At 40.3% G+C, this 13,161-nt stretch overlaps 1 protein-coding gene across 5 annotated transcripts in view; it reads right to left on the reverse strand.

Moving 5' to 3' along the window:
* The window catches only part of AUTS2 (activator of transcription and developmental regulator AUTS2), an 803,292-nt gene that overhangs the window by 585,777 nt on the left and 204,354 nt on the right, over positions 1-13,161 (reverse strand). For all 5 annotated transcript variants that reach the window (XM_076354390.1, XM_076354394.1, XM_076354392.1 and 2 more), the window contains exon 2: positions 2,855-3,064. In XM_076354390.1, coding sequence (XP_076210505.1) covers positions 2,855-3,064 — 210 coding nt within the window. The remainder of the gene's footprint in view (positions 1-2,854; positions 3,065-13,161) is intronic.

Consider the following 13,161-nt stretch of genomic DNA (forward strand, 5'->3'; position numbering starts at 1 on the left):
TGCCAACTAAAGTTTCCTTGAGGCATTTAATAAGTACATTTATAAAAGCTCACAAAGCAGAGTTCAAAAGTCTTCTCGCTAGTAAAGTATGAGCCTTAATTAACCTACAGTTTCACATTTTCTGGATTTCAAACCTGTAGGCATTTCAGCATAACTGGATAAATACCTGCATGAATACTGCAAGGGTTTTCTCTGAAAACTAATTAGCAGTCCTTCCAATAGCTGACTTCAACTAAATCTGTTTGACGAGGGAGCTTCATACCATAAATCCTGCATGTGAGAGTTACTTCCAGCAGACAACAGATTTCACAGAAAGGCGTATCAGACAGGACTGTTAACCAGTGGTAAAACAACGAACAAGATCTCCACGTATAAAACATTTCCCAACAGGGACAGACTGCAGCCAAGGTCTTACGCCAGCACAGGAATGCAAGTGACAGCATCGAGATTGCATCCTGCCATCCAATTATAATCTTCACATGTGACAATTCAGGATTCCTCCGGGGACAACAGGGGCAAGATACATTGTTTACGTATAAAATATATAGCCCTAATAATAGCAAGGACACCATATGTATTTCCAGAAGCATACTGAACTTTAATTGGCTTTGGACCCTCCTACTTTGTCAAGCACAAAACACAGTGGGCCCCAGTTCTTGGCTTGCTGTCATCTGAGAAGGTTGACAAGAAACTTTACTTCCCATCGAGAGCCCAGGAGTTCAGTGGGATGTTGCTGGGTGGGGAAGCAAACCCAAGGTGTGCAGCCAAGAGTCACTCTAGGAGGGAAAGTGCTACATGATCAGAGAAAACCATCCTCAGAACTTATCATTCTCCTCCTTTTTTCGAGGTCTTCACCATTTGTCTTGAAAGAAGACAGAAAATGCTTACCAGAAATACTATATATAAAGGTTGTGGGCATGTCTTTTCAAATAAGCTTTATAGTCTTTTCTATGACATCTTTTTTCCACGTCTAAGTGTCAAAGCCACTTGGATTTGTCAGCACCTAAACTGTTCATGAGACTAAAACGTTCTTATCTAAGGAGCTATACCCCTACCAAATGTATTAAATTTATATTGAGCAAGACACTTTATTTCCTCTCAGCCTTATCCCTCAGGAATTAAGCAGAGTACTCAGATTTATCAGCTAAAAGGAAAACCATTTTCCATGACATTTGTCAACTCAATACCTTCCAAGCCAGTGTATATTTATTCTTAAAAACATAACCTCACAAATAACCTCCCTCAGCAGCAAGGCCGATTCCTTCATTGCTTAAGTACCGGGCAGGAAGGTTTCACCTGACAGTAGGCTATGCCAGGGGAATCAAATAGTGCAAAAAGTCAGCTTTTACGAAGGCCAGTTCCTACTGCACAAAGCACATACATTTACCATTTGACATACCAAAAAGGAACAGAATGACGACCGTGTAGGTGAACACAGAAAAAAGTCAAGGAAACACAGCAACCTTCAATATCTACTTATTACATTACCATTGCATCAACTATCCTGAAGAGTTTCCCACCTCCCTTTGAAATACAAAGTAAAATTAAATTAAAAGAAATACCTTTAACGGGTGTGGTAGTGTAGAACAGGCATTTTTCAAATCGTTTGCTTTGCTGAAGCGCTGTATAATCTCTTATTTTATTTCTATATACAGTGTAGGCTTAAAAATAATCACAAAAACATTTTTTACCAGCTTCTGTAACTCTGAGTATCAAAACCGAATACAAGTCAATGTACTTGTCATCCTCAATGCTCCTTCCACTTCCCTGAGCTGACAAAATGAGGAGCAGTGAATTCTCACTATTTTCTAAAAGTTTCTCTGCAAAGCAATGTTTCGTTTGCACCAAACAAGGATGAAGACTCATTCAATGAATATCAACCATCTCCATTAGACACATAAATTTTCGTTAAAGAGTCATTAATATCACTCAAATTTAGGTCAAAGCTGACCTCTTTACTGTTACTTTAGACTTCAGTTTCGCAGACAATGAGCCGAATGACCATACAGGCACATGCTATACTTAAAATGCCCAGCTCTAATTTAGTCTTTTACATATAACAAACACTCAAGGGATATTTATTCAAAAAAAGCAAAACATGGCTCTTTTTTCTGCATCCTGCTCACCAGAGAAATCACACTTGTCATGCTTTCTTCTTTTTTAAAAACAAGAAACACAACACTGTACAGTCCTGAATAAGAGTCCAAGATTTCCAGCCTCAAGCTTTGCAACCCTGGATGCTATCTGCTTGCTTTTGTCACATGTGCGCCACAGCTACCGCAGTAAAGGGAACACCAGTGTTGGGAAAGCAGGAAGTTCTTGCTTATGGATAGGTGATTAGTTACCCAAGAGAGCATGCACCAGTACCACTGACATCCTACAAATGAGCTCCTCGCACCGTTATCAGTCTTAGAGCTTTGTCTTGATTAACAGCTGCCCCTCTCGCAATTACCTCACCTTGCCCTTAATGTTCAAGGGGGGTCTTAGGCTTCTGTGTACAAAGTCTAAAGACAAGAAGGCTTATTTATAGCACCAAGTTGGCCTAACAATGTAATAGAGAGACCACATTTGTTTGTCCTGACAGTCTCACAGCCAGCCTATGGAAAGCTCTTCCAACCTTTGCACGTTTATTAATCAACTCAGCTCTAGCATCAATACACTGCTTGCTTTTTCCCACTCAATTAATCTCTTCTGGTACCAGGACATGGTACCAAGCAGTACCTGAGAGCCCAAGAATAAAACAACTACGAAGGAGTTAAAGTAAGTGATCCCACAAAATGAGAAATCCATTTCCACATACCACGTGCCAACAGCCAAAGCCCTCCCTCCCCGCAACAGATAACTTGTCTCCCACCTGTCTGAGGCCCTTCGGTATTTTCTTCCTTTTCCCAAGGTGCTGACAAAGATTACGATCATTTTCTCGGTCAGAGCTGTACTGGTGGTGGTGAAGTCTGTTCTTTTTCGGAAGATAAGACAGCCCGTTGGTAAGTGCTTCCCGTTTCTTCTTGGCTAGAGGATTCTGTCGCTTCTCCACACGTTCCTGAGGTTTCAGAGCTACGTCCTTCTGCAGAGGGAGGGAGTGGGGTACGGAAGAGAAGAAAAACACAGCGGTTAAGATACGGCTCTGATTTGGTCGACCTCTTTAAGCAGCAATTCTAGGTGACCAGCAAAGCATTCTTGAGGCAATGCTACAGTCACCAGAAAAGAAGAAAGCAGTCTTCACTGGTGTCCACTTAATCAAAAGATAGGCAAATGCAAAATAAAATCTGTCAGATGAAGTGAGTGCACAGAAGCAGACACATACTCCTTTAGATTTCATACCGTCAACCTCATAATTCTCAAACACATCTCATGTATGAAGTAAGCATTTAGAGGACAGCCTATGTTTATAATGTTTAAATTAACAATTGTCTTCAATTTAAACAAGGCTTGGCTTTTCACATTTATTTTTATTATTTCTTGTATTTGACAGGACAAGGCAAGAGCTGACCTAAATCCAATTAAAGCCAATGAATCTCAATTGACTTCAGCGGACGTTTCCCTCAAGCCTGACCTAAGCAGAAGATTTCCAAATCTCAGGGGGATGGGGAAAGCGCGCGCGCGCACACACACACACACACACACACACAAAAGGCTTGTATTTGAAAACTTGTTACTGACCCTTCTTTAAACCCCAGAATCAATATCTGTCTATAAAAAACACTCAAGTCTTGTAACATAAACATGTGTTTTGTCGCTTAGCCTACAGCTACTGTATTTTCTTACTGATACTCTGCAACACACGCAATTCATATTTTTGTTTCAAATAAATGTTACATGAAAAAAAAAAACAAACCTCTCCAATAACACGAAATTAAAGGCAGAGGACGAGGAGGCTGGAGGGTCATTGGGAGAGAAGAATTAGAAGCTATTGGAAAGGTGTAAATTACAATGCATATTGTGCATCTAATAAAAACAATTTGCTAATTCACATCTACTCCAAGAACTCCATATGTAAGAGTACAGTATTTCCATATAAGGGGCATATTACTTAAATAGTGTAATACTTTAAGCATACTCTACTAACATGCTTGGCTGCTTTGACCAAAAGCTCTCTGTGCCCTACCATCAAGTACTATATGATCTTGTAAGCCTTCATGCTTCTGTTTATTGTCACTTAATATTATAACCAATAGCAGGAAAGAAATTGGGCTGTTGGTCGCTGTGCCACAAAAAGATTCAGGTTCAGGAGAATATAATTCAAATTATGCCACCTTTTAATGCAACAAACCCATGCCTAAAGGCAAAAATCAGTTTGGCTTTAATTAAAGAATGCTCCCTAAATGCCTACCTAAAACACAAGAGCTTCACAAAATTTGTAACTAAAACAAATGAGAACATTAATTAAACTGAAGACAGTCAATGTTCAAATTTGATATTTGTTAAAAAGAATAATTTTACAACCATTAAAAAAAGGGAGTACGGAACAGAAGCTGTAAGACACTTCTACCTTTTCTTCACCTAAGACACCACGGGAAATATCCTAAGCTTTTCTTCACAGTGTTACTCATATGAGAAAAGTTAGGAGCTTTACCCAAGCTCATGAAAAAATCTTTAGCATCCTTAGCTATAAAGCAGGATCAGTATTTTAAGAACGTCATGTCTCTTCTCTGGTTCCTCCAGCTATTAAAAAAAGAGTCAGTAGTAACACCGATCGTTGTAACGTGCTTTGAGATCTACTTGTGAAAAGCACTGTACAGAAGCTGAGAGATCCTACACAGCAAGCCCAAGGAAAAATAAAGCAAGAAGAATCACTTTTCTGAGCACGCCTTCTGTCTCCTTTCCCAGGAAGGTTTTAGATTTAGATATATGCCACAAATGCACGAAGGCAAATTCTCAGGTGTCATATATTACGGTTATTTCACCAATTTCACCAATTCTCATCATCAATAGCTTCATAAAATAGCAACTACAGCAACTACAAATACGTGCTGACCTCCTGGATAACAAATGCAGAGCACCTCGCACACCGATTCCCGCACTCAGCCCTATTCGGCTACACTTCGTGAAACAAACTGGAACACTGAGTAACACTGCAATTCCCACAGAGCGACTTCAACACAGCAGAAAAGCACCAGAATTACAACTTGTTCAATGCAGTCTATTGAGACAATGAGATATTTTATCATAGAACAGATTTGTGCCTTAAGATAACTATCATTGTGCTGCTAATGATAAACATATATCTTTATTTTTTCAGATTAGTACCAAAAAAGCCAGTGCTTTATGAATAGCACATTATACCAGCACAGGACTTCTGTTAAAACACAGCGCTCGTATTTGTAGATAGAAGTGCTATTAAAAGGATTCAATTTAAAAAAAAAAAAATAAAAATCTCCTAATGACTCAATAGCTTTTGTGGGATTTTTTTTTTTTTTTTTTTTTTTTTCCTTTTCCAGCTAGGGATCTAAATGAAGCAGTGGCAGGCTTCCAGAAACTTATAAAATGTCTAATGGGGCTAGCACTGCCATCAAGAAATTACTAGCTCCCATTAGCTTTAAAGAGGGTGTAAGATGGGTCAAATTTTGCGGATCACTATGGGCATATCTGGGATAACCTCCTCCGTAAGAAACCCATGTTCTAGCCAATTGCATAAAGTTTCACGAATTGTCAAGATACACCTAAAGCAAAGTTTAGTTCATGTCAGAATTGGGATGAAAGAATCTGTGTGTATACCTACAGTAAAGATGAGTGACATCTTTGGCTTCACAAAGCCTTCTACAAACTCTATGAAAACGTATCTTCCAAGACAGAAGGAACAACTTGCAGAAATCTCCAAAAATAAGGTGCCTCTTCCGCTCACGACCAAAGAGAGGAAAGGGAGCTCCATGTGTACATAGCTTGCAAGTCTGAAAATTGTGAAAGCGGGCCTTGAATCCAGTTTGGTGGGTGGGCTCACTATGAAATTTAGACATAAAGATTGGTGTTTAGACAACCATGTTCCTCCAGAACAGCCGTCTGCCTTTCACCAGCTGACATCGCTGCAGAGAAAATTACAGAGTGCTGTGGGTCAAAACCATGTATTACTGAATTGTATGGTAGAACCTCTCATTGCTTTCAACCAATATACGATTTGGCCTTAAAATACATACGTATATAGAAATATATATTAAATTCTTCATCTGCAGACTGGACTGCAACAGGACACATTAAAATAATAAAAGCTTAGACACAGGTGGATAGTATGCATTAAAACTAGCTTGAATAGAGATCACCCGGGGTGTCGATCCTCATGTTTGAGGGTGCAAACTGCCCAGGATTGTTTCGGACACACCGTCAGTACGGCAGCACACACGAGGCTGTGGAGGACACACATGGATTCTGCCCTCTTGGAAGCCATTGGGTTTGGCGGAGACAGCGCTTGGCTGGGAACCATGGCCCTGCATAAATCACTTACCCACTTTCTGCCCTTTCTCCCTCATCCAGTTTTTATCTTTCTGTTGTTTAGATAGGACAATAGCTGTACCATGCCACGTGCTAGTACATTAGCCAGCACAATCTTAATTACAGACTTCAGGCATCATCATGATTAGAGTAATAAGCTGTAATTACTCTAAGGTGACAGGACTGCACAGACCTTATCTACATAGATAAGGAGATGTAGTAATATTTCATGTCGAGACATATTTTTCAGCAGCTACCCATGGAGTCGATTCAAACTAAGTAGCAAACCCTGTGAACAACACATTCAGACTTTAATGGAGGTTTTTCTCCTCTCCTGCCAGCATACAAGCCCACACATTATTAAATAAATCCTACAAACATATTAGGCATGGTTTAAAACCATCTTATTCAGAGATATCTTTCATCAGTAAAGTGCCTTAAGTGTATCAGGAAGGTGACTTAAATGTATAAATATGTAATTACATGCAATTCAATACAGAAGTGCATTAATATTTATGAGTGTACCGTATAATCTAAAAAAATTTCCATTTGTTTTATTTCTATTGGGCACATTAATCAACCTGATACCACTGTACGTGCCATAGCGGAGAAGAGCCGCCCATGCTGAACAGACTCCTGCCGCGACGTCAGGGAGCAGGAGGGCTGCTGAAGCCTGATGGGGTGGCATTGCAATCATCTCAGCTCCAATTAATATTAACAATTTCAATCCAAGCCCTGCATTTGGTGAGGGGAGGAGAAGCAGCCTCCGTGGGTACACCAGATAATTTCTCAAGGTGGGAGGCTTGAAGGACACACTGCATTCTCATCAAGTGTTAAGCTTTCAGGGAGCTATGCCTGATTTATTTCAGGAGAGTCCATCTTCTTGCTATGTAAATGACAGCTCATTAATTATAGATCAGATCCTCAGTGGCAGCCGAGCAGTGCTTCACACTGCTTTGCGGGGTACACGCTTCACCCCCATGAATCTCACCCGAGAGCCAGTACATCGCTGCTGCCCTTTCCTCCTGCCCTTGCCCTCCAGCCACCTTCCCTCTGATGATGACTTAAAAACTACATGTAAACAACAGGAACTCTGTTCCACGCCTTATTAAAGGATTTTTCTATGGGAACACTTGATGAAAAGCAATGCTGCAAATGCACTGTGTAGCAAACGCACTGCAGGCGCTTATCTGGATGAAAATTTCAGGCGCTGCTCAGGGATTTCAAGCCTTGATCTTTCCAAATCATCCTTGTGGATTATCGTTGTGATTCTGGTGTTCCAAGAACTTACTTTCTGAATTTGCACTGAACATGACCCCAGTAAAGTGCAACTTTTAAAAACTGATTATTAAAAACAAAAGCAGATTACAGCGCAGGGCTAGTAAAACCAAATAATAACTCATCAGTCTACAACTATATTACAATTATTTGCTCCTCAGGTTCTTGCTAAAGTCCACAACAGCTTTCTATCAGAGCCCAACAATTTATCCTTCGCTCCAACAATAAAATTAATATAAAGAAATAAGACACTTTTAAAAAACCCAAAATTATTAAACAGTCATGAAATGTCAGTGTAATGCTCCACTTAAAACACAAATAGTTAGAAAAGCAAGCTTGAATCTACCAGTTTGCCCCTGTCCACTATTCAGACATCCAAGCATCCTTGTCAAGTAGAATTGTAAGAAAAGTACTTCTGGAGCCTTTCATCTATATTCAAGGTACAAGCAATTCACATTTGATCAGGAACACTAGTGCAGAAGGAAGAAGCCAATTAAGGGGGGGGGGAATACATTCTCACTAGCTACACAAGTTGATTTGAAATTCTTTCCAAGTTATGGACACAACTGTAAGACAGACTCAGCACCTCGGCCCTGGCTGTCAGCTGCAGAAGTGCTTCATTTGCCAGGGACGTCACGTGAGGAGAAGCAAGAAGCAGCCAAAGGGCTTCCTATGAAAAAATGCACAAACACTGGCAAAACCACCACCTCCATATTCGCTGAGACAATTTGTTACAAAAATTTAGCTTGCAAGAAATTAAGATGCCTAGAGAGTACAGCTGAGAGAAATACTGCAGCTTTGTTAGCATCAGGCAGTGGGTATCGCTAGCTGGGAATCCAGTAGAGCACCACACACAAACAGCTGCACAAACTGAACCAAACCCCCCTCAGAATCAGGAAACGGTGCCAGTCTGAGGGTACCAAAATTGCCATCGCATCTTGACAGTCTTCATCGACTCATACTGGGTTTTCCGTTACATTTGGGAATAATTTTTATAGCTGATGGATGAAAATGCCCTAAGACTTCAATACCCCTCTCTCGCATTTCATAATTCGTTATTTTAGTTCTAGCAGTAACAAGAAGACGTAAAGGTCTGAAAACAATGCACTGACTAGTCCCTGCAATCTTTCAAAATCAGAAAATGAGACGTTTATAAGAGTCATTCATTTCCCTCCAGATAAGATAGCTAAACGCACTGTGTATTCTTCTGAATGCACAATTAGTTCCTCAAAAGCATTTATCCGGGGGAAAAAATTGCAAACACTCATAAAACAACACCAGGGAGAAAGGAAGGCAGGTGTAAAGTGCAGTGCAAAAGAGAAAAGGATTCTCAAAGTGTGGAAATTATGGTATTTTAGGACACAAGGGACTGGTGAAGAGAGCCATGATGTCAACCGTAGTGGGTACAGTAGCCCATCCACTAATCCCAGCAATTTCTTCAAGTCACAAGACCTCTGCAGAAAGGTTTAATCTTGCTTTGTTTTCATAAAATTACAATCCATTGTCTCCCGCATCTCTCTGGAATCTGAAAACAAAGTAGTTCAGTGTTGTGCAAAAAAGGTTGTGCAACAGACTGAAGATGAAATGCTGTACCAGGCTGCAGGACGCTATGTGGTGATTACAGATGAAGGCAAAACAATAGAAAAGCAAGTTGCTGTCTGCTTGAGATATGTTTTATAAAAGCGTTTCTGTAGCAAAGAGATTGCTTTGATTTTTCATCCCAAAATCATTTGTTAACAATATCATTGATAAACAGAAGGTTCCTTTTCAGGTGCTGCTGATTTAAATTACACACAAAAAACTACATTAAAGCAACATTGTTGAGGTTACGAAGTCAAGGACTTGGAACTTATGAAAGGCTAGGATTAAGGCTGCAACCACCACCTCAATTCAGCCCTCTTGTGCATATGTGTCATGATACAATCTTTAATTAGAAGATCACATGCTCTTATTTCCCTGTGCAGAATGGAAGGTATTCAGCTAATAAGCAGCCACTCGGGATTTTGTTTTCTCCTCTTTGTCCAGCATGTGGACCTGAAACTTGTTTACTTACACTCCATTCACACCCTCCTCCGAATGCGCAATTATTAATTTCCTCAAAGGCTTTTCTATAACAGCTTCTCACTACAGCATCAGATGCTCAACAAACATCAATGACCTATTTTACAGCTGTTTAGCTAGATGAAGGTATTTCACTATTTCCATTTTGTAGGTGGCAACAACAGTCCTGACATGTTCAGGTCAAAAACATCTGCTAATTTTAAGCACCCATTAGGAAGCACCTAAGATTTGATTTTTCAGAGAACTTAGCTCTACAGAGCACTTCATCTAACGAAGCACAATCTTCACTGATTTCAGCAGCTACTGGGAGTGCTGAGCACTCCTGCAAATCTGGCTTTAGTAAGCACCACATATTATAAGGACACAGATAATTGTTTCTAAAATATGTAGTGCGACGGCCTCCCTCAATGCCACATACTAAATAGGAGATGGAGGCAGAGGAAAACTGGATTCTAATTACATTCAACTCATATCAGCAAGAGGAAACCCTCCTGCAATCCTCTCCCTCACCGTGCGCCTTCCAGCTTCGGTAACAGGTGGGAAAGGGTCTCAATAAGAGAAGACTCTCCCACTCCAGAGTAAGTCGAACCGGATTGAGTAAATGACTTCAGGATCTTCAAGAAATAAAGTAGGCCATTATATCATTAACAGCGGCATCACAATTCATAAAAACACAAGGGCCAAACTAAAAAAAAACCAAACTTGGAGGAACTTAAATACATAGTTGTCCGCTACATACATCAGGCAAATGGAAACAAGGGATCCTGTACACATACTACTCCTCAACTCAGCCATGGTTACACACTTTAAATTGTGTTCTACCTGGCATTATTGAAAGAATATATGGCTGTCAACTCTTTTCTACTTAGATTTTACACTGTTTATTGTTGTAATGGCATAGCAGTCACTCTTTAGCACAAGTACACTGTGACTGACTTCTTCTAACGCACTAGACCTAAGGAAGTAATCTAAAAGAAGTATTTTACTCAGCAAAATAAATGTCCTTCCCTGTTCGTAAGTTCAACCAACAGACCATGCCTTTCTTCAGCATACTGTGTGTTTGGATGCCGACACTCTATTTCTCAACAATTTATGGCACTTGATACTTCAAATGAGATCTGCATTGTTCTTTTGTGATTATTCACACAGACTACATAATATTGTTTCTGTGCCTTACCTGAATAACTTTCTCATGTTTAATTACACGTACATGTGTGTCTAAGTCTCACGGCATTCAGTGGGATTTTAGCAAAATCCTTAAGCTTGTTCTTATCTGTTTTGACACTGCTGAATATGAGCATACACTCAAATTTTTACCTTGACATGATAAAAAGCATGTTTAAAAAGCAATTTTATTCAAGTATTTGAGTACAAAAGATTAAAACTTACTCCTACACACTAACTTTGACAACAGCAGAATGTAACTACTCAAGATTTCAAAGGCACCCAGTTCTACAAAACAGCTGGAGCAACTTCTCTGAAAAGCAAAATGGACAGTCTTATACAACATTTTTCATAGTATTCACTAAGCCTACAGATGCTACACAAAACAAACGTTTAGCTGAAATCTAAGACTACAATGCCAGCTGTTATGCCAAAGAGGCCCTATGAAATCGAAGCTGGCAAAAACTGATGTCATACCTGAAGATGAGTATCAGAGCAACTGATTGCCATTCATTTATTTCATCTTTTTCAAACACGATGTGGTATTCTCAGCCTTATCCTCCCCTCTCCCTTCTCAGTTTTGTCACTCAAAATACTATACCATACCACGCTACAGTTGTGGAGAACACTCATCCAAATTACTGGAGTCCGTGCAATCAAGAGTTAGGAAAAACCTTGGAGCTAGTGTCCAAGAAAGTGCTGAGCAATGCCAGCTTAGATTACAGAGCCACTGAACTGCTTTTCTTGAAGCTGCCCAGTTTTGTAGAAGGCAAAGTACACACAGCTGATTCTGCTCAGACTGACTTAGCCAGAAACCTGTGTACTCCTGCCAAAAGAAAGAGGTCCTGAAGCTCTTACTCCACCCAGCTTCTGCCAGTCTAGAAGTCCCGTCGTGTTTTTTCTAGAGATTATTTTAGGTCTTACACAAGTTGTTAGCAAAGTCCAAGGTTACCTCTTTCTTGCAGATTTGACTAAATCATCTTCATTACACCTGTGACTCTGCCTTTTTTTGAGTATATGCTGTCTGAAATACCAGCAAGAACTGGCCTCTCCCAGCAGGGAATCTGCGTCCTCTGCTGGCATCATCTCAGCCACGTTCTCTCCAACTCCTCCACGTACAGTCTTTCAAACTTTTCAAATCATCTTCGATAAGTCCCTGTCTTTCAATCACCTACAACCTCTTTTACTTGGTAAAGTATCCAGGGCAGATCTCACAGCAAACAGGGCTGTGCCTGCCCACACTGGCTGCCCTTTTGGCCCATCACCGCTCCGTGAGCACGAGCTCTGGCAGAATTCAGGGCACGACTCTGAGTGCTCCTAACACAACAGGCGTGTTACCGGTAACAAAACACTCCGTCCCAGACATGCTTTACATAACTTACATCTCCGAGACTGCTCACACAGTATGCAGCCCTTGCAGCCAAGGGAAATCTATTCCCACTGGCCCTGGGTTTATTTCACAGTGCTGGGCCTTAAATAAACGTACTTGATATATCCTGTGAGCAGCACGGCCACATTCTCATGAAGTGTTTATTTTCTTTGTTTGAGGAATGAAAAGAAATAGAAAAGGGGTGTGGGGAGAAAAATAGTCCCTAGGGATGCTCGCTTTAAATCTTCATGCCAACAAAGAGGGCTTCACTGCTCTTGTGCTGCTGAGTTACAATTATAGATTAGGCAGAGAGAGAAAAGTATTAAGCCACCTCCTAAAACAAAGGTGAATTTGTTTTGTTCCCTGTGCTACAACATACTATTTCCACGTTTACAGTCATGATCCCATATTTGTATACAGCACTGTTATTCTATATAGTCAAGCCATGCACAGCAACGCCTTGATCTGATGCAGAAATGCAGGTGACTGCGGGCACGGGGTGGGACCGTCTTATGTTTCACGCAGATGCCTGCACCTGAGTTCAAGGGTCAGCTTCACATCACAGCAGGGCCAAAATTTTTTCTCCTTGGAAAATGGGATTTTCATGGTGGAGTGAGTCCAGCTGAACAGTTATCAAGTACCACACTGAGTAATACGAAATTTTAAAATTTCAAACTTTCTCCCAAAAATAAAAATTTTGTATGTTTGTATCTGTAGTTATACAAGATCTGCATATACTGACCAAAATAGACATGCCGTCTTAGGACCAAATTACATTGTTTTCTTAGCTTTAAGTAGAGAATATGTCCCCTTTTAATCTTGTTTATGTCACGTCCAAAAGAATCAGTCCTTTATTTTTGCCCAAT

Source organism: Aptenodytes patagonicus, chromosome 17, assembly GCF_965638725.1.
Source record: "Aptenodytes patagonicus chromosome 17, bAptPat1.pri.cur, whole genome shotgun sequence".
NCBI lineage: Eukaryota > Metazoa > Chordata > Aves > Sphenisciformes > Spheniscidae > Aptenodytes > Aptenodytes patagonicus.